This window comes from Loxodonta africana, chromosome 1 (assembly GCF_030014295.1).
Source record: "Loxodonta africana isolate mLoxAfr1 chromosome 1, mLoxAfr1.hap2, whole genome shotgun sequence".
Classification (NCBI taxonomy): Eukaryota; Metazoa; Chordata; class Mammalia; order Proboscidea; family Elephantidae; genus Loxodonta; species Loxodonta africana.
In genome coordinates, this window is record NC_087342.1 from 94,520,740 (window position 1) to 94,544,484 (window position 23,745).

General features: G+C 52.8%; 3 protein-coding genes across 9 annotated transcripts; all 3 read right to left on the minus strand.

Annotated features, from left to right (window-relative positions):
- Positions 1-91: 91 nt before the first annotated feature.
- RGL2 (ral guanine nucleotide dissociation stimulator like 2) lies at positions 92-7,920 on the minus strand. 7 transcript variants are annotated; one of them, XM_010600600.3, is made up of 17 exons: positions 7,433-7,591; positions 6,025-6,108; positions 5,610-5,788; positions 5,424-5,474; positions 5,037-5,334; positions 4,513-4,764; positions 4,314-4,417; positions 4,121-4,205; positions 3,956-4,024; positions 3,694-3,768; positions 2,702-2,734; positions 1,901-2,022; positions 1,703-1,798; positions 1,512-1,623; positions 1,113-1,403; positions 573-687; positions 92-444 (listed from the first exon to the last, which is right to left on the minus strand). In XM_010600600.3, exons 1-17 carry the CDS (start codon positions 7,589-7,591, stop codon positions 233-235), a joined length of 2,337 nt encoding a protein of 778 aa, XP_010598902.2. In that variant the 3' UTR covers positions 92-232. The 7 variants fall into 7 exon arrangements, with proteins under 7 accessions (XP_010598902.2, XP_064140610.1, XP_064140577.1 ...); XM_064284540.1 differs by lacking the exon at positions 7,433-7,591 and adding an exon at positions 7,849-7,908 and having other exon boundaries at positions 3,956-4,205; XM_064284507.1 differs by lacking the exon at positions 3,956-4,024.
- A 773-nt stretch (positions 7,921-8,693) lies between these two features.
- TAPBP (TAP binding protein) lies at positions 8,694-20,017 on the minus strand. Its single transcript, XM_064284550.1, has 8 exons — positions 19,896-20,017; positions 19,581-19,751; positions 19,090-19,350; positions 11,898-12,296; positions 11,220-11,561; positions 11,049-11,138; positions 10,829-10,866; positions 8,694-9,741 (listed from the first exon to the last, which is right to left on the minus strand). Exons 1-8 carry the CDS (start codon positions 19,930-19,932, stop codon positions 9,730-9,732), a joined length of 1,350 nt encoding a protein of 449 aa, XP_064140620.1. The 5' UTR covers positions 19,933-20,017; the 3' UTR covers positions 8,694-9,729.
- Positions 20,018-20,236: 219 nt separating this feature from the next.
- Positions 20,237-23,579, minus strand: ZBTB22 (zinc finger and BTB domain containing 22). The gene is made up of 2 exons (XM_064284546.1): positions 23,504-23,579; positions 20,237-22,848 (listed from the first exon to the last, which is right to left on the minus strand). The coding sequence occupies exon 2, from the start codon at positions 22,776-22,778 to the stop codon at positions 20,895-20,897; it is 1,884 nt and encodes a 627-aa protein (XP_064140616.1). The 5' UTR covers positions 22,779-22,848; positions 23,504-23,579; the 3' UTR covers positions 20,237-20,894.
- Positions 23,580-23,745: the final 166 nt, after the last annotated feature.

Below are 23,745 nucleotides of genomic sequence, written 5' to 3' on the forward strand. Positions count from 1 at the left end.
TCATAAAAGGTAGGGGCCTGTATAGAGGCATCCAACTTGGTTACCAAGATTACCAGTTCCCACCGGGCTCTATCTCACAGTTATCTGATAAACCAGTGGCACTTCACTGCTCCCAGGTGGCTGGCCACCTTTCCGGATTTCTGTCCCAATGCAACGTGACTGCCACCATTCAGGAGGCTATCCACATCTGGTATGGCCACCATGACTTCTGTGAACCAACAGGGCTTCCTCTTCAGAACAGCGCCCGGGCAATCTTCCTCCCTGTGGCCTTGATCCTGGGAAAGGAGCCCCCTCCCCCCTCACTCGGGGGTGTTCCTGAGGCAGAGGGGCCGCTGGCGAGGCCCACTGTGGCAGCAGAGGGCCTTCGCCGCTGCCGCAGGAGGAAATCATGTGACGCTCCATCCATAGCATAGAAGACATTAGCCGAGGGTGGGATGGTCAGCTCTGTAGGTTCAGAGAGTGGGTGTCAAGCACAAACACAGTTGTTCCCCTACAACTGCCCATGTATGAGAAGCATCCCACTGATGGGCACCACTTTCCTCCCATGCCTGCCTTTCCCTGTGGCCTCTGACCTCGCTCTCCTGGTAGCAGCTGCACTAGCTCATATGTTGAAGCCACTGCAGAATCGCGATTGTTTTTCTTAAGGACACGACTGATGACAGTTGGAGCCTTGTCCTGACTGGTCACCTGGCAGCAACAAAGACCAAAAGAGCAATAAATCACTCCATGATGACCTCTGTTTCCCATCCTTCCAACCCCAGCCACTGACCCCCAGCTGAAAAAGGCTACCTTTGTCCAACCTTCTAAAGGGGAAAGGGAAACCCAATGTGGTAGCTCCTGTACCCCGTTAGCCAGCCCAGACAGCACCCAGTGGAATCAGGCTGCCTCCCTGGTGGGAAACTGCTGTAGGTTCTGAAAATCTAACATGGCCACCAAAAGTTCAATGCAAAGGTAATGCAGAGCAGGCGTCAAAACAAAATATGGCTGCCAGAATCAAAGGTCAGAATGAAAACTAGACTCATCCTCCCATTTGGAATGCCCCAATCTAGGCGAACAAGTAGCGTTCAACAAAGCACCATCCTTCACCCCACCTCAGGCCAAAGCTCCCTCACCAAGATGCTCTTGTAGACACTGCCATCTTCCCCCAGTTCCATCTGGACACGGATGATCCGGCAGTCAGAGGGCCCTGGCCCGGGCCCCCCTCCCCCGTATCCAGTCCCACTGGAGGTCCCTTCTGCTCCCCCACTGAGGGGGGTGCCACAGGAGGCAGAGCGTCGGTGACCTCGAGAAGGCCGAGGGGAGGAGGTTGGGGGAGAGAGGTGGCTGGGGTCAGCTGGACTGTGCAGGGAGGGTGTATTTTCCAGGGCGGAGTCCAGAGATGAGACAGATGGCCACTTCATGTGCTAGAAGGACAAAGAACATAGGGGACTGGCATGAGAGCAGGGAGGGTAAGGAAGACACACTTAGAATCAGGGTCAGTGTCAATGTCAGAGGTCAGGAGCAGAGCTCACCTGGGCCAGCCGGGTCAGCAGAGGAGTAGGGGTTCCAGGCACCTCGTCTCCTCCCATACTGGGCCGGTCCCAGGATGCGAGGGGGGTGGGGCCCCCAACAGAGCCCAGGACCCTGGAGCGGCAGGAGATTGGCAGGGTCAGAGGAAGAATGGGGCCCCTAAGAGACCACCCCCACATGCTGACTCTCTCACTCTGTCCACTGTGAGATGACCAGTGTCGGCCGAAGCACCCGTGGGACAGGAGGGTCACTGGTACCAGGTGGCTCCACCTCACAGGACACGCGGTGGCTGGGAAGGGGGACAATGGGCAGAGGTCAGGACGTAGCACACTAACCTCCTCCCCCACACCTAGCATGAGCCCTCGGGTCCCAACTTCCCCCAGTCAGTCACCTCTGGGCTTCTGTCAGTGGCCAGAGCCCCTGCAGCCACTGCTGGATATCAGGGTCAGGTTGGAGATCATAGCCACGACATTTGTTCTGGAGCTGCCGCAGCTCGGAAAGGACAGCAAACTCCTAGGAAGGAGCCCTCAGAGTGTAGAAGCCAAAACACTGGGAACCCCGACTTTCCCCTCTCTCCCTTTCCTGGGACACGGAAGGGGGTTATTATGGATTGAATTATGTCTCTCAAAAATACGTGTTGTAAATCCTAATCTCTATGCCTGTGGTGGAAACCCTGGTGGTGTAATGGTTAAGTGCTACAGCTGCTAACCAAAAGGTCGGCAGTTCGAATCCACCAGGCGCTCCTTGGAAACTCTATGGGGCGGTTCTACTCTGTCCTACAGGGTCACCATGAGTCAGAATCTACTCGATGGCACTGGGTTGGGTTCTGGGTATGCCTGTGGTTATAATCCCATTTGAGAACAGGTTGTCTTGTTATGTTAATAAGGTCAGATTAGTGTAGGGTGTACCTTGAGTCAATCTCTTTGAAAATGGAAAAGAGATTAAACAAGCAAGCACAGCAGATGGGGGAAGAGAGATGCCAAGCCACATGAAGCTCACCCAGGAGCAGAAGCTCAGAAATGACAAGGACCTTTCCCCAGAGCTGTCACCCTTAACTCGGACTTCTAGACTCCTAAACTGTGAGAAAATAAATTTCTGTTTGCTAAAGTCACCCACTTGTGGTATATCTGTTATAGCAGCACTAGATAACTAAGATAGAGGTGGCAAGCATCCAGCCATGCACTGCTCTCACCTTCCTCCGCTTGTCAAAATTGATGTAGCCATTCTGCAAAGACATGGACGTAGTAGCGTGAGAGTCCTAACCCTGCCTTCCAGGCCACCAGGAGATAATACCCCACCCCCTAAACACACACCACACACACACACACACACACACACACACACATGAACCACATCACACACACCCAAACTAAAAACCCTCACTCTGGCCTTGCTGACTCCCCAATCCCACTTCTCCCCATCACATCTATCATGCCCTAAGCACTCAACATAGAGATTGTCTCCACTCTACCCCAGAAAACTGGGGCTCAGAGAGGTTAAGAACTTGCCCAAGGTCCCAGTATTTGTTTATTTAAAAAACTATTTAATGCTCAGCGGCATAGTAGTTAAGTGCTCAGCTGCTAACTGAAAGGTTGGTTGTTTGAACCCACCAGCCACTCCATGGGAGAAAGATGTGGTAGTCGTCTTCGTAAAGATCACAATTTAGGAAACCCTATGGGGTGGGGTAGTTCTACTCTGTTCTGTAGGGTTGCTATGAGTCGGAATCAACTCAACGGCACACAACAACAAGGCACTAAGGGAGTCTCTCGGTGGTACAAATGGTTAAGCACTCAACTACTAACCAAAAGGTTGGCAGTTCAAACCACCCAGGGGTGCCTCAGAACAAAAGCCTGGCGATCTGCCTCCAAAAGATCACAGCATTGAAAATCTTAGGGAGTGCAGCGCTACTCTGCACATATGGGGTCACCACGATTTGGAAGTGACTCAACAACAACTGGTTTGGTTTGGTTTTTTTGTAAAGCACTGAGGCACAAAGAGGTTAAGCAGGGTGCCAAAGTTAACAGAGCCAGAACCCAAGCAATCTGGCTCCAGAGTCCTCCAGAGTTCTCAGCTGTTATGCTTTACAGCCCCTTCTCCGGAAGGAGGGTTGTCTGACCATGAGGCCCACTTGTTACATCACCAACACACACACACACACACACACACACTCACACTCACACTAACCTCCAGCTCATCCTTGGAGGCTGCATCCAGCATCACGAGGTCCTTCAGGAAGGTGCCAAGGTATGGGACCACACCCTGAGGTCAGGAGTCAGGATCAGACTCCCCTGCCATGATCTGGGGGTTCTCCACTTTCCCCACTTCCCTACCCCACTGCCTGAGAGAATCAACTAAATTCTTGCTGTGCTTCCCCATTCCATTCCTCAAGCTACTCCCCACCCCACAGTTCTCATTCCTTCACAACCACCCACCACTAATCACTCACCCCACCCCGGGAGCCAGACCTCGGGGACTTCTTGGAGTTTGGCTCCAGAGGGGGCTGCAGCTTCACTTCCTGGTAGTTACAGAACAAAAGATATGAAGGGGTGGTAGTGGTGGGGGAAGAGCAGGAAGCAGGGCTGGCTGGGAACACCCAGGGCCAAGATCTTACCTGCAAGAGTAACTCCCTACTCTGGGAGTAATTATCCTCTTCAGAGAAAATCTGGCAGAGGCTAGAGAAGACTCTGAGGCTGTCCCTGGGGGATGAAGGGCAGTGACCCTGAGGACAGACCTGGCTCAGCCCCTCCCTCTTCCCAGGCCTCTGAGAGACTCCCATTTGCTGTCCAGGACCCCATCCTACCCACCTGGCTGCTTCCCCCCAGGCTGCCCGAAGCCTGTGGATGGGGCTGGACTGCAGAGCCGACACAACAGCATAAACTGAAGAAAAGTTTCGAAGCAGACGGCACTCCTGCAGGGGGGTGATTCACAGGTCACACAGAGAGGATTGGCTGTGGGACCCTTCTCCGCACCATGGTCCCCAACAGGACCAGTCCTCTCCCTGACCTCTGCCACGCGGATCCACTTCTCTAGGAGCCGGGCCCTCTGTGGTGGGCGGAGTGGCCGTATGGTCACCTCCTCCAGCCCCTCTCCAGCTGGGGTAGCTCCTAGGACAGAGCTGACCACTGCCCCCGCCACCTTGTTGAACTGTGTGACAGTGGCTCGGACAGATGGGCAGAGGTGGGAATGTCCCGGTCGGTCTCTGTGACCCCACAGGCCCCCCAGGCATTGAGAGGGGACCAATTTGAGAAACAGCTCCTACAGGGCAGAGGTAAGAGGTTAAAGCTCAGAGTCAAGTGAGGTCAGCCTTCTAATAGCAGCGGTCTGAGGATCTTGGGTGGCCAAGGAACCAAAGGGCATATAAGGTTTAAAGGGCAAGAACCAAGGCAAGAAGGGAAAAGGTCAAAACTGGGCAGAGAGAGGAGGGTAAGAGCTGGATCAGGAAGGGTTGGAAGCAAGGAAGGGATTGGGACTCAAGCAGAGGTTAGTAAGGGGTCAGAGGGCATGGGAATCAGAGATCAGGGTCTCACCGCATCTAGCAGGGTCAGCTGTTCGGCCAAGTGGTCAGCGAGGAACACCAGGACATCCGTGGGGTCAGCAGGGGGGTCGCCGGGGGGGGCCAGGGGCTTAGGAAGGTCGGGGGCCTGGGGGTCCACCCGGAACCGGAGGTTGTGGATGAGTTCAGCGCTGTCCCCCCCAACACCCTCCCCTGCTGCATACCCTGTCCGAAGCAAGAAGCTCTCAAGCCGGTCAAGCTGAGCCTTGACCTCAGAGCCAAAATCCTCAGGGTGAGAGGCCAGCCAGGTTGACAGTACAGAGATGGCTACCCTGAGAGAAGGGGTATCAGCCAGAGGTCAGAGGTCAAGCAGCAGCTTGGGTAGAAGGGATCAAGAGATTAAGAATCAAGTATCACTCACCCTGTTGTCCTCTCTAGTTCATCAGTAGGATGAGATTCAAGGGCCTCCAGCCTGGGGAGAGGAAAAGAATCCCTCTGTCCATTTTTCCAAACTCCCTGTGGCTTTGACCATTTTGGAAGGGTCAAATGGTCTGGCTTTAGGAAGTCCAGACCCATCCATGATCCCTGGTCCCTTATGATCCCTGACCTGTCAACTACAAGCCCCAGAAGAGCTGGTGTAGAGGTGAAGGCCCGGTGGGTCGCCAAAAAGGTTGAGGTGAAGGTCACGTCAGCCCCTGATGTCTGCGCATCCAGCAAGTGTTTGACCAGGGCCTCCAGAGTACCAGCTCGGAGCCGTCGGGAGCAGCGGAGGGGACGCGTGGGGGCCTGGGAGAGACAAATGGCCAGTCATTGAGCATTCCCTCAACCCAGACCCTAGACTCCTGGGGATAATCCAAGACCTAAGAGATGATCCAGGTCTACTTTGTTGAAATTCAGAGAGGGCAAAAGACTTAGCCTAAGTCACATAGCAGAACCCAGATGTCCAGCCTACCATTCTGGGCAGAGGAAAGGAGACTGGGAGGTGATGGGTCAGTGGTAAGACATCAAAGTCATGCTCTCACCAAGGAATCAAGAGGCCGGTATTGGCGGCTTGTGACAGTGAAGATGGCCCCATCCGCCTCTTCATCCCAGACAGACACAGGGGCCTGCAGGAGCAAGGAAGAGGTCAGACAGACTACACCATTCCCCACAGCTCCCCGTACTCACTCACTCCCAGGCCCTACCCCCTCCCTGTCCTCACCTGTGAGGGCGGGGGACAGTACCAGCGTGTGCGAGGGGTGGGGGGGGCTGGTGACCCCAGGTCTCCCCCACTGGGGCCCAGACAGCCCCCCCCCAGCCGCCTAAGGGCCCGGTGAAGTCGAGGGGGATGCAGTGGGGGGGATGCACAAAGTGCAGGAAACCTGATCCTGGAGACCTCCAGATCCACTTCCCCCCAGAGCTGAACCCCAACACAGTGGAGGAGCAGGGTGCAAAGGCCAGGAGGAGAAAGTGAAAGAGATAGAAAGCCAGAGGCAAAGACCTAGAGAAGCTGAAACCTCAGTCACAGGCACAGGCACAGCCACATGCCCCGCCCCCCACCCTATCAGGGAGGGGCCCAACCCAAAGAATTAGCCCTTCCCTTAGGCCCCCTTGTCCCCGGTCCCTCAGGTGGGGACTCTACTCTCTTTCTCAGCCCTGGGGACGCCCCCCTCAAGGTGGCGCCTCCGATACCCAGTACAGGAAGGAGAAGGGGAAGTGGGATGACGGGGGGGGAGACTCAGAGGACCACGTGGTCCCAGCCCCTCCCCCGCCTGATCCCGAAAAACCAGGCCAGCCAGTCACCCTGACCTCACTCAGCCTCTGGACCCAGGAGTCCAGGACCTTGGGCCCCAAATCCAACACCTGGCTCCTCCTGAGGCTCCAAACCCTGCTCCTGGCCATCACTATTAGTCCCTGAGGAAAACAGGTGACCACCCCCTACCCAGTCTGGGATGGGCCCCTCCTGGTCCCAGAACCTCGGCTTCCGGGCCTCCCCCCAACACCCGACTCAATAGAAAAGGGGCGGAGTGGGAGGGGTCATGAAATCTGAGGGTTCTCTCCCCAATCCCAGAGTCAGAGAAGCTGGTTACTGTGGAAACAAACCCCTCCTCTCCAAACAAAAACAAGGAGAGAGACAGGGACCAAGACCAACAGCCCAGAGAGGCAGGCACATTCAGACCTCGGCCTCGAGGGCCAGAGACCTTCAGGGACACAGGCCGACTGACGCTCCAGGCAGGAACAGGGCAAGTTCCTACGGGCAGGTCCTGAGTCACACTGACACAGAAAACCTCAGAGACGCTGGGGCTCCCGGCAGGAGGGAGGCTGGCAGACGCCCATCTAGAGGCACAGAACTAAACTAAGGCAGGGAGAAAGAGACGCAGGGACACAAAGAAAAGTGGAGAGGGTCTCCGAAATATATACACCCCCTACCTCCCACCAACCGCGTCTCACCTCTTCTTCCTCCTCCTCCTCCTCTTCCTCCTGCCCCCCGCCCACTCCCTGGGCTCCCGGACCCCCATCCTCTTCGGGGTTTCGGCTCCGGAAGCTGCTCAGCACTACTTCCCCAGAGGGGCTCGCGTCCAAGAGCAGCCGCAGGGGCCGCGGGAGCATGGCCGAAAGAAGGAATCAACGGAGTCGGGCCATGGGGCGTCTGGAGAGAGACGGGGGACAGGAACGGTGGGGAAACGGGGGTTCGGCGGAGCCGGGCAGGGGAGGGACGCATGGGTGTCTAAGTAACTGGACAGCAGCCCTAGAGGGAGGGGGGAAGACAACACAGGGGTGGAATATAGGGGCCCCTGGTGCGTTTTGAGGATGAGTGGGTCACGAGTACGGGTTCGGGCAGGGTCTTAGGGTGCTCTGGCTCTGACCTTCTCGGGAGCGGCGGGGCAGCGCGGGTCCCGGGTCGCCGTTCCCTTCGGTCTCCGGCCCCAGACCGAATCCCCTCCCCGGCTTTTCCGCACCCCCTTAAGCACCCCCGCCGGGCTCCCGGGCCCTCCCGCCCTTTCCGCTCCCCCCCGCGTCCGCCCGCTCCGAGAGCAGCAGCCAAAAGGGGAAGGAAGTGAGAACAGGAGCCAGGCCGAGGACTAGGGAAGCGCCGGACGCCAGGGGCCGGGACCCAGGAGCGCGGGTTCCCAGCTCCGCTGTTCTCAGGCCCCCTTCTCCGGGATCCTGGAGTCCACGTCGCCCCACTCCGAATTAACATAAAGATTCCAGGCTCCAGCCCCCAGGGTAGGGCAGGAGCAGAACTTGACATCCCCCTCCACCTCCAACAAGAAAGCTAAAATTCCCGCGAGAAGCGTTTTAGGCGGGGAGGGACCCCGTTACTCCGCCCCCGCGGTGTTACGCTTCCCACCCCCACCCACACGAATAACGGCTGGAAATCCACTCCGGGGTTTTCGAGGAACCATCAGTTCCCGCCCCCGCTCAAGGAGGCGGGCAGGAAGTCGCCACTTCCGGTTCCAGATTCGGCGCTCCGGGGTTTCCGACGCTCGAGGCCGGGATCTCCGCTTCCTGTGGTCAGCCTGGGAGATACCGCGGCTTGAGGGCGCCGTAGACGCCGTTAGTGGCTTCCAACCCCTAATTATTTTGAAGGGAATGGGGATCGGGTGTCCCTGAGGCATTGAAAGGTCGAGGTCATTGGGAGGAACCGGAAGTGATTCGAAGGAATATTGTGCTTGGAAAGGGGAAGCCTGGAGAAGAATGAGAGGCCCCGTTGGAACCACAGCAGCACAACTTTATTCGCACACGATTAGAACCGCTCCCTCCCTCAGTCCGGCCGAACGTTCTGTCCCTCAGAGATCTGTCTCTAAGCCGGGCCGCCGCTTTCTTCATCCAGCATCCAGCAGCCGTTTGAGGAGTGCCCTCCAGAGGGCGCCAGGTCCAGTGCCCACGCGAGGGATACAGCAGTGGCTCCTTCAGCCCTTGAGCCAACAGTCCCAGAGGGAAGACTGGCGTTGAACAACGATTCGCACAATCACTTAAATACAACCGTGGTGAACCGTACAAGAGGGACGATAGGCGATTGGAGGGGAATGACGGGGCTGACCTAGTCGGGGGCTCAGGGAGGGCAAGGATGGACCAGGCAAGGGAACAGCGCGCTAGGACCCGGCAGTCGGTGCGATCAGCATTGAGAGGAGGGCTGAGGAGTACCAGGTGGGGTTGGAGGTAGGTAGGGGCCCCAAGCGACAGGAACACATGGGCCAGGGCAGGAAGGCTAGGTTTGCCACCTAGAGCAGTGGTTCTCAAAATGTCCCTGTCCTTGAGGTCCCTGAGATTTTCAGGGGATGTGCGAGATCAAGACTATTTTCACAACATTAAGATGTTAGTTGCCTTTTTCGCTCTCATTCTCTGAGAGTGCACAGTAGTTTTCCAGACGTTACGTGATGTGTAATGACATTGTTTTCACAATAGAATATGTGTTTGTGTATTCTCTCCCCCCCCGCCCAGTGTTAATTTCTAGTATGGTTTAATATCAGTAGTTATAACCCACATAAGCAAAAGCTCTTTAGGGTCCTCGATTAATTTTTAAGAGGTCCCAAGGCCAAAAAGTTTGACAGCCACTGCACTAGAGTTCTAAGAATGTGAATGTACTAAGATTTGTACCTTAAAAAAGCATTCAAGTCACTCAGTGGAGAATGGATTTGGAGGGAGTAGGAGCAGATGACAGGGACACAATTTGGGGGAGCTACTGCCACAGCTCAGGCCAGAGATGATGGTGCTTCGGCAGGGTGCTGGTGATAAGAAAGCCCTCACTGTACTTTCTGAAAGAGAAGCAAGAAGGAGGTGATGAATTTGGCATCTTTGAGGGTGGGGTGAAATGCTCAGGGTCAATCCAGAGAAATATGAACCATCATGGGCACCAGACCTGTTGCCATGGAGTCAATTCCGACTCATAGTGACCCTTAGGACAGAGCAGAACTGCCCCATATGGTTCCCAAGGAGCGCCTGGTGGATTAAAACTGCTTACCTTTTGGTTAGCAGCTGTAGCTGTTAACCACTATGCCAGCAGGGTTTCCATCATGGGCACAGAGGGTGGGAAAAGGGTGAGGTTAACATTTCTGTATGTTTTCTGCCTGCCAGGCACTGTACTGAATGCTTTGCACGCACTCTCGTTCTATCAGGTGCTTTCTAGTCAATTTCCACTCAGCAACTCCATGTGACAGAGTAAAACTGCCCCATAGGGTTTTCTAGGCTGAAACTTCAGATGCCAGGTCTTTGTCCCACAGAGCTGCTGGGTGGGTTCCAAAGGCCAGCCAACCTTTCGGGTTAGCAGCCCAGCACTTAACTATTGTGCCACCAGGGTTCCACCTACATGCACTATCTCCTTTAGTTCTCTCAACAGTCCTCTGAGGCTGTGCTGTCCCCTGCATAGCCATCACCCACACGTGGATATTGAGCATTTGAAATGTGGCTAGTCTGAATTGAGATGTGGTAAAAGTTTAAAATAAACACCAGTTTTTAAAGACTGCAGAAAAATACTATAGTTTTTTACATTGATTATATCACGTTCAAGTAGTATCTCTGAATATGTAGGTTAAGTTAAATGTATTATTAAAATTAATTTCACCTGTTTAACGTTTTTAACGCGGCTAGTAGATTATTTAAATTTACGTATGTGGCTTGCATTGTATTTCTGTTAGACAGCGCTACCTAAGTAATTTTTGTTATCCCGGTGTTGCAAACTGCCAAAGAAACCGAGGTGTAGGTTATGTATGTAGCTTGTTCAAGGGGTCCTACAGTTGAAGGATCTAAGAAGCAGGTGCATGTGAATTCCAAGCCCAGCACACCAGCATCCTCCCTCCATGATGATGAGTTGGGAAAGGTAAGGGATGGTGGAGGTATTGTTACCTTTTCCTTTGAATCCTTGGAAGTGGGCAGGTAGGCAGCTGTGGAAAGAGATTGAGATGGGATGGGGGAAGTGGAGAGGCAGAGGGAAGGGGGAGAGGTGGGGGGGGCAAAGGGATGGGATGGGGGAGGTGGGGGGGGCAGAGGGATCAGTGTCAGGTTCTGGGAGTAGGCGGGAAATGTCCACAGTAGAGGGTCACGGTAGGGTGGGGTTCACACTCACCAACCCAGCTTAGCGCCTTGATGAGGCCGAGGAGGAGAAAGGCTGAGAGGAAGAGGCCCACACCATCCTCTAGGGAGGGCCTGGAGAGGCCTGGCAGGCAGAAAGAGAGAGTGAGCTCCATGCAGGCCCCAGCCCCAGCCCCTGTGGCTCCATGGTGCTCCTGGATCTTACCTGCCACCTTCAGGGTGACCTCGGTGCTACGCCCTGCGGCAGGCAGGCTAGGGTGGTGGATGCGACAGGCATAGCGGGTCCCGTGCTGCTCAACGGTGGCAGGAGGCAGCTGTAGGTGCCCGGAGAGGCTGACAGAGCCATCAGAGTGGTGGCGCAGGGTGGAGAGCCAACTCTGTCCCTCGGCCTTCTGTAAGCTACCCTCTGGGCCACCGCGGAGCTCCCACTCCACCTCCAGGCCCTCGGAGGGGTAGAAGTGGGATGCGAGGCAGAGCAATTCTGGGGGCGCCTCCCCCGGGGCAGCCCATACCAGGGGTGCTGGCGTCAGGGACACTTTAGGGGGCTCTAAGTAAAGAGTAGGAAATAGGCATGGGGAATCAACCCACTCTCCTCCCTCAGAGACCCTCAACTTGCCTTCTGGGCTCCCCAAACGGACTTCCCATTTCTTCTCCCAGGATGGGAAACCCACTGTGTCCCCATTGGTGCTTCACAGGAATCACCATGTTAAAGCCCCTCAGGTTCCCAGGGATCCCTCACCCCTGCCATTGCTCCTCTGACTCCCTAGGACCCCAATCCATCTCCCCTCACTCACCCTATCCTCCATCCTCTCTCCCCCTCTGATGGCAACCTCTAATCCCAGTGCCCACCCCCTACCCATGGGGACCGTACCCCCGCACTCACTGTACACGGCAAGCTCCAGGGTGACCTGTACTTGCAGGTATGGCAGGTGGATGGTGGCCAGATAAGTGCCCTCCTGGAAGGGTCGCACTGTAGGCAGCTGGAGGGTCCCATTCCCAGTCCATGGGCCCCACGGCTCATCATCATCCCATGCAGCAAATGTCACTGCCCCCTCTTGGGCTGCTGGCATCTGCCCACCCAGCCCAGGGGTTGCAGCCAGGAGCAAGTGCCCTTTACCCAGGTGCTGGCGTCGCCACTCCAGTCCAAAGGGAGGAGGACCCAGGGCCAGGGATGTAGCAGCCTCAGGGGTAGGGGGCATATAGGCAAAGCTCAAGTCCAGCATGGCACCCTGGCCCAGTCGAATTCGAGGGGCAGGGGTGTGGGTGAGGACAGTCAGAACCACTGGGGTTGACGGAGGCAGAGTAGGAGGGGCGTGAGGGAGAGAAAGGAGAGAAATGGAGTTACAGGGAGGACTCAGCTCCAACTTACCCGCCCCTCAGAAGACACCTTTTCTGACACTGTCTCCCAGCCCTCCTTGCAAATCCCCCTTTGTGCTGGGACCAAGTGGCACCCAGTTTCACTGGGAGTGAGCAGAGAGGTCTAGGGGTGAATAGGGGCAGTTAGTGGGTATAGCCTTTGATGGCAGCTCTAAACACACAGACCACTTGAGCCCTGGGGACAGTGGGATCTGAGGGCACTTCTGACATAGCCTGAACCAGTCCATCTCCAAGCACCACCTTGAAGAGCCAGGCCTTTTGTGTTGGTGAAGACAGTAATGACCTATAGCCATCAATCCTATGGTGCTGTACTTGTTAACTCTGGAAGGTTGTGGCTCTAGCCTGGAACCGAGTACAGATCTCTATGCTCTACTGAGGCAGAGTAGTACAGAGGTTAAGTGCCTGGAGCCTGGCTGCCTGGGTTCAAATCCCAACTTTGCAATTACTTACCAAGTAATTGGCCAAGTTAACTTACTTGAGCCAGTTACTTCACCTTTCCATGGTTCAGCTTCCTAATCTAAAATAGGGATGATTGTGACACTAATAGCTTCCTCATAGGGTTTTTGTGAGGGTTAAATCATTTAATACCTCTTGATATTCAAATTTATTCAGTTCCTGATTTTGGATAACAAAACCAAAACCATTGCCACCAAGTCGATTCCAACTCATAGCAACTCTATAGGACAACAGAACTGCTCCATAGGGTTTCCAAAGAGCAGCTGGTGGATTCGAAATGCCAACATTTTGGATAGTAGCTGAGTTCTTAACCACTGTACCATAAGGGCTCCAATAACAAAGACTTGTATACGAAAGGCATAAGATGCTTTAAGCAGTGCTTGGAACAGGGCAAGTCTGCAAAGGTGTTTGCTATGGTTATATCTTAACTGCTAGACAAACTTAACATGCCTCCAGCTCAGCCAAATCTCTGTGATATCCCTCATGCTGCTCCAGTGCCCACCTTCCTAAGCTTGATGAACAGTCACCACCAGTCCCCTAGGCTCAAGGCAAACATTTGGAGTCACTCAGACTCCTTCCTCTCATTCATTCATTCATTCAGCAAATATTTATTGAGCACCTTGGAAGTTCAAGATGTAGTGCTAGAGGATAAAGTGGACAAGATAGGCAGTCCTTGCCCTCAGGCTGCCTACAGTCCAGTGAGGGAGACAGACAAGCAAACTGCCAAATATAATGTTCTATGTTTTATCCCCTCTATGCCCTAAGTCTGTCTGTCTCCCAAATGATCTCACTTGTTCCTAACTCAGGTTCTCATCAATGTATTTGGACAATTACAACACCCTCTCTCTGGACTTGCTATCCTCATTTTCTTTCCCCTTCAAGTCATCCTCTGCACTGTAGCTACAGGTCACTTGCCTGGTTAAAAATCCCAGCTATCTAGAAAGCAGCAGCTAATGGCACAGGTTGAGCTGGGTGTTCTAAGTTCAATTCCTAGTCCTGGTCCTTAAAAACTGTGTGTCCTTGGGCAAGTCACCTAACTGCTCTGTGCCTCAGTTTTCTTCATCTGTAAAATGGGGAAAATACCAAAAAGCCAAACTCATTGCCGCCAAGTCGATTCCAACTCATAACAACCCTACAGGACAGAGTAGAACTGCCCCATAGGGTTTCCAAGGCTGTAAATCTTTTCAGAAGCAGACTGCCACATCTCCTGTGGAACAGCTGGTGAATTAAAACCAGTGACCTTTCGGTTAGCAGCCAAGCACTTTAACCGCTGAGCCACCAGGGCTCCTTAAAATGGGAATAATAAAAAAAAAAACTATTTTCTATGGTAGAATCCCCATATGGCAAACTGTTAATGTGCTCAGCTGCTAACTGAAACGTTGGAAGTTCGAGTCCACCCAGGGGCACCTTGGAAGAAAGGGATGGTGATCTACTTGTGAAAAATTGGCCATTGGAAACCCAATGTAGCACAGTTCTACTTCGACACACATGGGGTTGTCCTGAGTTAGAGTTGACTCAAAGGCAACTATTTTTTTTAATTTCCTATTGTTGTTGAGAGGAATAAATGAAATTATACATATAAAGTGCTAAGAACACAGCCTGACATATAGAAAATAATAAATGTTAGCTGTTACTATTTTCATTACTACCATCATCATGATGGACTTCCCAGGTATCTTGAGAAAATCACTCAATCTTTATTTTCCTCTTTAGTCCAATGACCTGATCCTTGCCTGCCTTTATAAGAATCAAATAACAGACCTTTTTTTGTCTTCATTTATCAAATTACCAGACATTTTTTGTTTTACTAGTGATGTGATTCAGTATTGCCAGGAGTTCAGGAAAATGGATCTCTTTCATACTATAAATTGGAAAGTAAATAGGCACAGCCTTTCTGAAGGAAAACTTGGAGTATTTATCAATAGCCCTTTAACTCAGCATCCCCCATATATGCAAAACAAGGAATGGGTTAAACAAGCTACGGTACATTTACATGGCATCATTAAAGATGGTAGATATAGAAGAAACATTCAATGTCATTGAAAATAGAAGATTACAAAATAACATGTTTAGTATATTTTTTTGCTTTGAAAAATATAGGAAGGCCTGAAGAACCATATTCTTTGTGCTATAAAATTGCTTGAAATTAATTTCACTTCCATGAGTGAGCTCTCTTAAATATCTAATATAAGAATTTCGCTGGTAGTAATTAATTTGTTTTACAAACATTATTAAGCTCTTCCAAAAAATAAATAAATAAATAAATAAAATTTTTTTTATAAGCCAGGCACTCTCCTAGATGGGAGATGTTGCTGTTGTTGTATAACAATTTTTTTGAAAAATGATAAAAAGATAATCTTCTGATAGCTCACCATCATCTATAGGATAAGATGAGCTTTCAAGGTATTTGATAATCCAGCCCTAACTCACCTTTCCCAAGTTCTTTTGCACCCTAAGAACCAGCCACATAAAATCTTTTTCTTGTTCCTCGTAGAAGCTCCAACCATTGCACTTCTTTCTACTTTGCTCATGAGGTCCCTTCATTTTACGATGCCCTCCCGCATTTTCTCCAAACATCTAAATACTCTGTGTCCTTCTACATTAGTTCTATGTCTACTTCCTCCCAAAAGTGTCCAGGTCCTCCAGGTAAAAAACCTATTGCTGTCGAGTTGATTCTGACTCAGCGACCCTATAAGACAGAGTAGAAATGCCCCATAGGGTTTCCAGGGAGCGGCTGGTGGATTTGAACTGCTGACCTTTTGGTAAGCAGCTGAGTTCTTAACCACTATACCACCAGGGCTCCATCTCCAGGTAAAAGTAGTCTTTTTTCTTTTGTGATTATATGTTATTTTTAATCCTAGATTCTGAGGCCCATAAAGTTAAGCTTTTCTCAACCTCATGGAATTGTTTTAGTTAAGTAGTATAAAAAAATATGCAATTTCACTTAGTTTATCAAAATCTAGAAGTACTCTTTAGGATTTTTTTTTTTTTTTTTAAAGTCTATAGGATTAAGAAACAAACCTAAAAGTTTCACAGTTCAACCTTTAAGCTAACAGTAATGGGATAGTATGGGATATTGGACACAATTTTAGACCTGCATCCCATAAACTGTACCCTGTGAAGATACAAATGTAAATACGATAGGGCCAGAACAGTAAAAGTTTCACCACTTGTAGTTTGTACACATAGATTTTTACTTTTCTTTCTTAAAGAAGTGAATGATAACACCTATTATAAAATGTTACTGAAAAAAAAATTTTTTTTTGAACCCAAATCTCATCAAGCCTCTAAATGCAACTACCAGTTTATAGGAAATATGGAGGAAAGAGGAACAAGGTAAATGATACCATAAGGAAACAATTGGTCAAGGGACATTTTGCAGGACAGATGACAGTTTCTCCTCTTCTGGATCCTGATTTGAGCAAATCAATTGTAAAATGACATCACTGAGACAATCAGAAAACTTTTAATATGGTCTAGGAATTAGATATTGTTTGTTTTGTTAGGTATTGTCATGTCGAATTGTGTTCCAAAAAAATATGTGTCAACTTTGCTAGGCCATGATTCCTAGTATTTTGTGATTCTCCATTTTGTGATGTGTTGTAAATCCTAATCCTGCCTTAATGAGGCAGGATTAGGTTATGTGAAAAAAGATTAGGTTATGCTTGTTATGTTAATGAGGCAGGAGTAGGGTGGGATGAATCACCCTTACTTAAGTCACCACCCTTACTCAGGCCAGGGCCCTGATCCCATGTCAGGGGAGTTTCCCTAGGGTATGGCTTGCATTACCTTTTATCTTACAAGGGATAAAAGGAGAGAGATAGAAGCAGAAGATGGGGACCTACTACCACCAAGAAAGAGCCAGGAGCAAAATGCATCCTTTGGACCCAAGGTCCCTCTGCTGAGAACCTCCTAGACCCAGGGAAGGTCGATAAGGACATTTCCCCATAGCAAACAGAGACTTCCCCTACAGCTAGCACCCCAATTGCAGACTTCTAGCCTCCTAAACTGTGAGAGAACAAATTTTTGTTCGTTAAACCCATCCACTCGTGGTATTTCTGTTATAGCAGCACTAGATAACTAAAAAAACCACAAAACCCATTGCCGTCGAGTCAATTCCAACTTATAGTGACCCTATAGGACAGAGTAGAACTGCCCCATAGGGTTTCCAAGGAGTGGCTGGTGGATTCAAAAGGCTGACCTTGTGGTTAGCAGCTGTAGCTCTTAACCACTGCATCACCAGGGCTCCAAATAACTAAAACAGGTATGATAATGATATTGTGCTTATGTAAAAAAAAAAAAGGTCCTTATTTAATAGAGATGCTTACTGAAGTATTAAGAGTAGAATAATGATACCTGGGATATACTTTAAAATACACTCTCAAAAAGAAAAAAAAACAATGGGAGCAGGACAGATGAAACAGTTTGGTAAAATGTAATATCTGTATATTTTTGTGATGTACAGGTGATGGGTATATCAAAGTTCATTATACTGCTCTACTTTGGGGAATCTGAAAATTTTTCCATAATAATGTTTTAAAAGAATGATGAGAATTAAATACTATACACACAAGGTATGCTAAGAAAGGATATTTGCCAACAAACATTTAAAATTCTTTGGTAAATAATTTGATAAGAAATAATGTATTAATGTATATGGCAAAATTATCAAAGATTCCACTTTTAATTTTACATTGAAACAACAATGGAACAGTTTACATTTTCTTGAATCCTTAATCCAGAAATGCTTGAAAAGGGAGACACAACACAGCAGCTTGTTTTCACCCCCAGTGGCCTCTGAGATGTAGATCTTCTGGCCTGGGCACAAGTGGCTTTCTACTCTACACTAGAATTATTTAATACAAATCTTATCTCCATCTGCATCTGATCACCTTTGTGATCCTTCAGAGTGAAGGGGTAGGGGGCACCCCAGAGATTCTAATTGGCCTGGGGTGGGACCAAGTTTCAGTATATTTTAAAAGTTTCCTAGAGGATTCTAATTTGTGGCCCTTGCTTATTCTTGGTGCTAATAAATATTTATTGCTGGGCCTTTGCTTATTTTCGGTGCTAATAAATATTTATTGCATCAGTGAATAAATTAACACAGTACCTCCCTTGACAGTCACAACAGAAAGACAGAAAACAGTAACCACATTTTATATTTGGATAAACAAATTCAGAGAGAAAGGGACATCCTCAGGCCACCTCAGTGAAGCCTGAGCCCTGGGAAATAATACTCATTCCCACTGGAGAGAGTTATTGCCTCTACAAGACTCAGTTGTCCTCTGCTCCTGCCCTGGGTGGGACCTGGGGACTAAGAACGAAGTGTAGGCAGAAGTGGGGGTAGCAGGGTGGATACAGAGTCCATTTCCCTGGTCCTGTTGGTCATTCTCTCTTAGTGATGAGGGTGGCAAAGAGAGGGTACTGGGGAAGGGAGGTGCAGGGGCTCAGTTGGGGACGACCTGACGGTCTGGCAGTGTTGTTTATTTAAAATCGTACAAGACTGAGGGAGGCTGAGGACCCCTACCCACGGTTTGCTGCGAGGAGACAGGGTCAGACCGTCCCCATTCTCGCATTATCTCATCCCCTCCTGTCGTCCCAGACTAGCAAAGTGCCTGACCAGTGGGCCTCAAACTGCTTTGCACAATACGATAAGCTGTCCTTGCAGTGGGAACCATAGGGTCTCCCGGCCCCTTTCTTCCGCCCACTGGAGCGCACCGCTTGGTGACCACAGAGAGTCTGCGCATTCCCTCGTACCACAGGGAAGGGATTGTAGAGTAGGGGAGGTAAATGCACTTGAGTGCAAGAGCCTTTGTTTTGCTGACTGCAGCAGGCACCTAGTGTGGCCGCGGATGGGGTTCAAAGGCCAGTTTTTGAAACGGGGTGAACCGCAAGGGAGGGTACCTAGCAAAATAAACTTCTGGGAGGACTGGAGAAAGTTCTGGCTTCTGAGCCCCTCCCAGCCCCACCATCTTAAAAGTTTCTCTAGCGCCAGTGTCCCGAAACCCCGGTCTCCGAAGCACCGCCCCCACTCAGCCCACCTGAATGCTCCGCCCCCAAGCCTGGGTGGAACCGTTTTAAATGGGTGGGGACTACAACCTGCTGGATAAAACTGCTTCGCCTAATAATGAAACCGTGCCCTTATTGAGGAAATGACTCGCTCAAGTCCACACAGCGAGTTACCTGGCAGTTCTTGGACCCTAGAATCTACCCATCCATCACCACCTCCCTTCCCCAGCTACCTGTTGCCTTGGTGATGAGAACAGGCTCCTGCTGAGACTCCGGCTGTGGCTGCAGGAGGCTGGAGAGGCTGAGGACCTGGCTGGACATGCTGACCATGAACCAAGTCCCGTCCAGGGCCCGCGGGCAGCTGTGCTCCGGGGTCAGGCCTCTGGCCCAATTCGCGGAGGCGGGGAGCGGGACGTAGCTGCTCATCTCGCAGTGTGGCGCGGGGGCGCCTCGGGGGTACTGCCTAAAGGCTGCCTGGAGGGCTCCCGCAGGGTCTGTGAGTGGAGAGAAGAGAGCGCAACTGTAGTTACCACCGGGAAAGGGGCGGGGCGGGCAGCCTCTGGGTAATTTTAAACGCACAGACTACCCGGATAGTGAGAGGTTTAGTGGTGATCCAGACTCCTTTTACAGATGGGGAATTAAGGCCCGAGGTCACTGCATGACATGAAGAGGAGGGGACTTCAATGGAGGCGGCAGACTTGGGGGCGAGTCCCAGAAGACTCACCATGCACACTGAGGTAGAGCGTGGGGTCGAGGTCCGGCCGGGGAGGTGGTCCCTCCGGGCCCTGGCGCAGCAGCAGTGCGGCGGGTCTCTTGGTCAGGCCGCCGCCTTTCGCATCCTCCACAAACCAGCACTCCAGTACCGTTGGTCCTGCCAAGACGGCAGTCTCCAGGCCTGGGGGACAGGGTGCGGGTGAGGGGACGGCCGGCATGTCCGGTGACCCCTCCGCCGGCAGGTGACCCCTCCCCCGGGCGCCCAGCAGGACCGCCTCCCTGTCTTTCCCCCGTTCCTGGGAGAGAAGTCGTGGGATTCGCTCACCCAAAGCCACAGTGAGGACCAGGGACAGGAGCTTCATGGCGCTGCGATCTCTTCAGCCCTGAAGCCTCCACTTCCCCCTTTTACTTTCACTTTCTTCAAAGGCGGGCAGGAGGGGCGGGGAAATCCCTGCTCCGGTCAGGCGAGTGGGTTCGGGAGGCGGGTGCGCCCCTCACTGGCCGGGCAGGGATCCGGGAACATCCTCTCCAGTTCTTGTCAGGGCATCCCAGCCCCGCCCCGCCCGCCCCCCTGGCCCACCCAACACCGCCGGTTACCGGACCCTCCCCAGCCCCAAGTTCCCCCTACCCCACACCCTAGCACCCACCTCCCGCGGAGCCACTCCGCTTTCCCCCACCTGTGCCGGGTCCCCAGCAAAGATATATAGGGGTTGTCAGGAAGCCATGTGAAATGATCATAAATATTTTAATCACCATTTTAAAAAAAAGATTTAAAATAAAAATCTTATACTCCTACGACTTATTCCCTCCTTGTCTCCACTCCCTCCCCCCTGAGAACCGAGTTGGGAAACCCTAGGGGGGTAAGGAGAGGGAGAAGAGGGGTAGGGTAGAAATAAGGGACGCAACCTGTGGGGGAGATAGGTTCTAGGACAAGGGTGGGGCTCAAAGGCCTGGTCCCTACAACACAAACACAAACTTCAGGCACAAACTACAACCACCGGACCCTTGGCTGTATGACTCCAGGATGCTCAACAATTCCCCTCCCCCTCCCATGTACTCCCTACTCTGTGGAGCTGGGGCTTCAGGGTACCCCTGCGAGGGGAAGGAGGGGCTTCGTTCTGGGATAACTTCAGCGGAGTTGGGGGGTGATTGGAGTGGAATGGACTGGCGATGGTGCAACTTGATTCCCCCTTCCCAAGTATATACAAGTCCATAGAGATAAGGAAGACTAAGTGTGATGGGAGATCACCTGGAGCCACAGCGCTCCTAGCTTGTACTCCCTATTCCCTCTTTCCCGAAAGATAATCCCAATTGCTCTGTCCCCTCAGTTTGCCCCTCCGCCCCCATTGAAGCCCATCTCCACCTTGTGAACGCTAGTTGGGGACCAGACCCTTCCGCTCGGAGGGGACGTGGCCCCACTCCTTTCGTCGCCGCTACCCCCGCCTGCCCCCTGGGACTCTCGCTTGGGCAGCATGGCTGGCCCAGCGGGCGGCCCAGGCCCGGCCCCGCCTCCGGGCCCGCCCCCGCCCAGTCGGTGCCGGCGTTCACAGTGTCCCCGGTGGCGCATGAAGCTGTCACGCCACATGAACTTCTTTGCGCAGACACCACATTCATAGGGCTTGAGGCCTGTGTGTGTCTTCATATGCTCGGTCAGGTGGTGCTTCATCTTGAACTTCTTGTTGCACACGGGACAGTCAAAGGGCCGCAGGTTGAGGTGCATGTTCACATGCCGGTCCCGCATGCTCTTGTGTGAGAAGGCCTTCCCACAGTGGCACAGGAAGATCTTATTCCCATCCGTGCCACCTGTTCCCCCAGAGGTCCCGCCAGTACCCCCTGGCATGCTCAAGCCCCCTGCCGATGTCCCCCCCAGGGTCACTGCCCCATGCTCTGCCTGATTCCCTGGTGGCTGGCCCGGAGCCTGTGAGGAGGAGGATGGGAACACCAGGATCTGGTTGGCCTGCATGTCCAGGGGAAGCAGGGGCCGTGGAGGGTGGGAGGGGGTATAGGAGGAGGGGGTAGGCCCCCCTGAGTCATCCAGCCCTGCCCCAGGACCCCCACCCTCATAGGGGCCAAAGTCATTGGAAGACTCACAGAAGTTGACCTGCTCCTCCCCCTTGACTGGAGGTTCACTCAGGGTCCTGACATCACTTATGCTGAGGGTAGCCTCAGGCCCCCCGCCTGCTGGGATCCCTGAGCCACCCCCCAGCTCTTCATCTTCATCATCCTCACAGGTCAACACCAGGTCTTCCTCCTCCTCCTCCTCCTCCAGATCCGGATCTTGGGGAACCAGGGGCGCTGGTGCTGGGCAGTTTCCACCCTGCTTCACATACACCCAGTGTTTCTGTGGCATGATGCTGGGGGGTGCATAGGTGGGCCGACGGAGTCCAGCCCCAGGGACCACCGCCCCCCTGCCATCCCCACCATCGTCGCACAGCTCATCTGCCTCCAGCAGCAACTTCCCAGAGGTAGCCCCACCACTGACAACCACAGGGGCCGGGAATACAGGGCCACCTCCTCGCCTCTCCCCACTGCCCACTGTAGAAGCTGCAAATGCCTCTTGGGAGGAAGATGAGAAATCCGTGGACTCTCGGGGGCTGAAGTAGTTGCTACTGCTTGGGGACTGATTCTCACTTGCTCGACTGGAGGCATGAGCACGCACGGAGCCCATGGTGGCAGGGGCCACAGTGCTCCCACTCCCTGCTGGGCCATGGACAGTGACTGAGGTGGCTGCAGAGGTGGTGATGGTGGTGGTGGCTGAGGTCCGGCCTTCACGGAGGAGCTCAGTGCACTTGTCCACAATATGCCACATTTGGAGCACAGACCCAACGGTGAGGAAGTTGACAATATCAGCAGCAGCCATGCTGAGGCGGCCTGTGTAAGCAGAGGCCAGGACAGTCTCAAAGGCACCTGGATCCATGACACTGGGCAGTGAGATGGAGGTCATGCCCTTCAGTAGGACCTGGTCGTGGAAGTAAGGAGAAGAGGCAGCCAGAACAGCACGATGAGCCCGGAACTCTCGGCCCTGCACTCGGATGGAAACGTCACAGAGCTGGCCCTGCAGCCGCTGCTGGTTAAGGGACTCTAGGAGGGCACTGGTCACCTCAGGGAAGGACACATGTACCACTGCAGCTGCTGGCAGTGGGGGCTGGGCCAGCGGTAGGGGCAGGGGCAGTGCTGCCGCACTGGGAGACAGAGACGACGGCTCCATGGCGTGGAGGGAGGGGGTACCCCCCCCAGCCACAGGAACAAGGGAGGGAAGAGGGCGGCCGGGGGGGTATCTGGGAAGAAAAAGAGAGAAGAATATAACGATAACATCTGATAATGACACAGCCTTTTACAGTTTACCAGCATGTTCATACAAATTAGTATCTGAGTAACTCCCCACAACAACACCGTGAGGCAGGTATTCCGCTCAACCCCATTTGATAGATGAGAAAACTGAGGATGAGAAAGATTAAGAGATTAACCAATGTCACATAGCCAGTAAGTGGCAGCGCCAGCAAATGCAGATCTCTTGACTCCAAATCCAGTGCTTTCTTTGCAGGTGAGCGAAATAAAGTGCTCTTAGGGAGTGGGGTGTCTCCCCTCGGAATTACACCCTATTTACCGTTTGTCTGAGAGCTTGACTTTCCAAAATGCTCCTTTTTGGTGTCCTGCCCCCCTTTCTTGGGTGGGGGTGCAGGTCTGCTCTAGTACTAAAAAGAAAACCAACTGTTCTGTTCATCCCCCTTAGGCCATGCCCCCCGGCTCTCACCGGCCACGCCCCCTTTGCCCCAGCGCACACATAGCCCCGCCCCCTTAGCACTTTCAATCCCGCCCCCTGTCTACCCCCGCCCACACCGGACCCCGCCCCCCTCTGCTCCGCCCCAAGTGCTACATCGGCCTCCTCTCCCACCCGGAAGGCGCCCCCCAACCCCGCGCGTCCCCGCTTACCGGGCCGCGCGCCCTGGGCCCCCCCGCCCCTCACTCTGCGGCCAGAGCCGCAGCCTGGGCCCCTCCCGCCGCCATCTTGCGCCGACTCTCTCCGCCCTCCGCCCACGCTCCGCCTCCCGCCCCTCCGACATTAAAGGTACGGCCAAGCACCCCGCCCGTGCCGCTGGGCAATACTCGGCCGACTCAGTCGATTTCCCTTTAAAGAACCGTCGCCTCGTTCCACCTTAAAGGTACGAGGTCCC

Excerpts from the sequence above, each read along its gene's own strand:
- RGL2 (XM_064284496.1), bottom strand. The coding sequence starts at position 7,591 with ATGCTCCCGCGGCCCCTGCGGCTGCTCTTGGACGCGAGCCCCTCTGGG. Across the intron at positions 1,404-1,511 it reads TGCTGACCCGGCTGGCCCAG|CACATGAAGTGGCCATCTGT; the intron begins GTGAGCTCTGCT and ends TTGTCCTTCTAG. Across the intron at positions 445-572 it reads GCTGCTACCAGGAGAGCGAG|AGCTGACCATCCCACCCTCG; the intron begins GTCAGAGGCCAC and ends CTGAACCTACAG.
- TAPBP (XM_064284550.1), bottom strand. The coding sequence starts at position 19,932 with ATGAAGCTCCTGTCCCTGGTCCTCACTGTGGCTTTGG. Across the intron at positions 12,297-19,089 it reads TCTCATCACCAAGGCAACAG|TGGTTCTGACTGTCCTCACC; the intron begins GTAGCTGGGGAA and ends CGTCAACCCCAG. Across the intron at positions 10,867-11,048 it reads CAAGGCGCTAAGCTGGGTTG|CTGCCTACCTGCCCACTTCC; the intron begins GTGAGTGTGAAC and ends CTCTTTCCACAG.
- ZBTB22 (XM_064284546.1), bottom strand. The coding sequence starts at position 22,778 with ATGGAGCCGTCGTCTCTGTCTCCCAGTGCGGCAGCACTGCCCCTGCCC.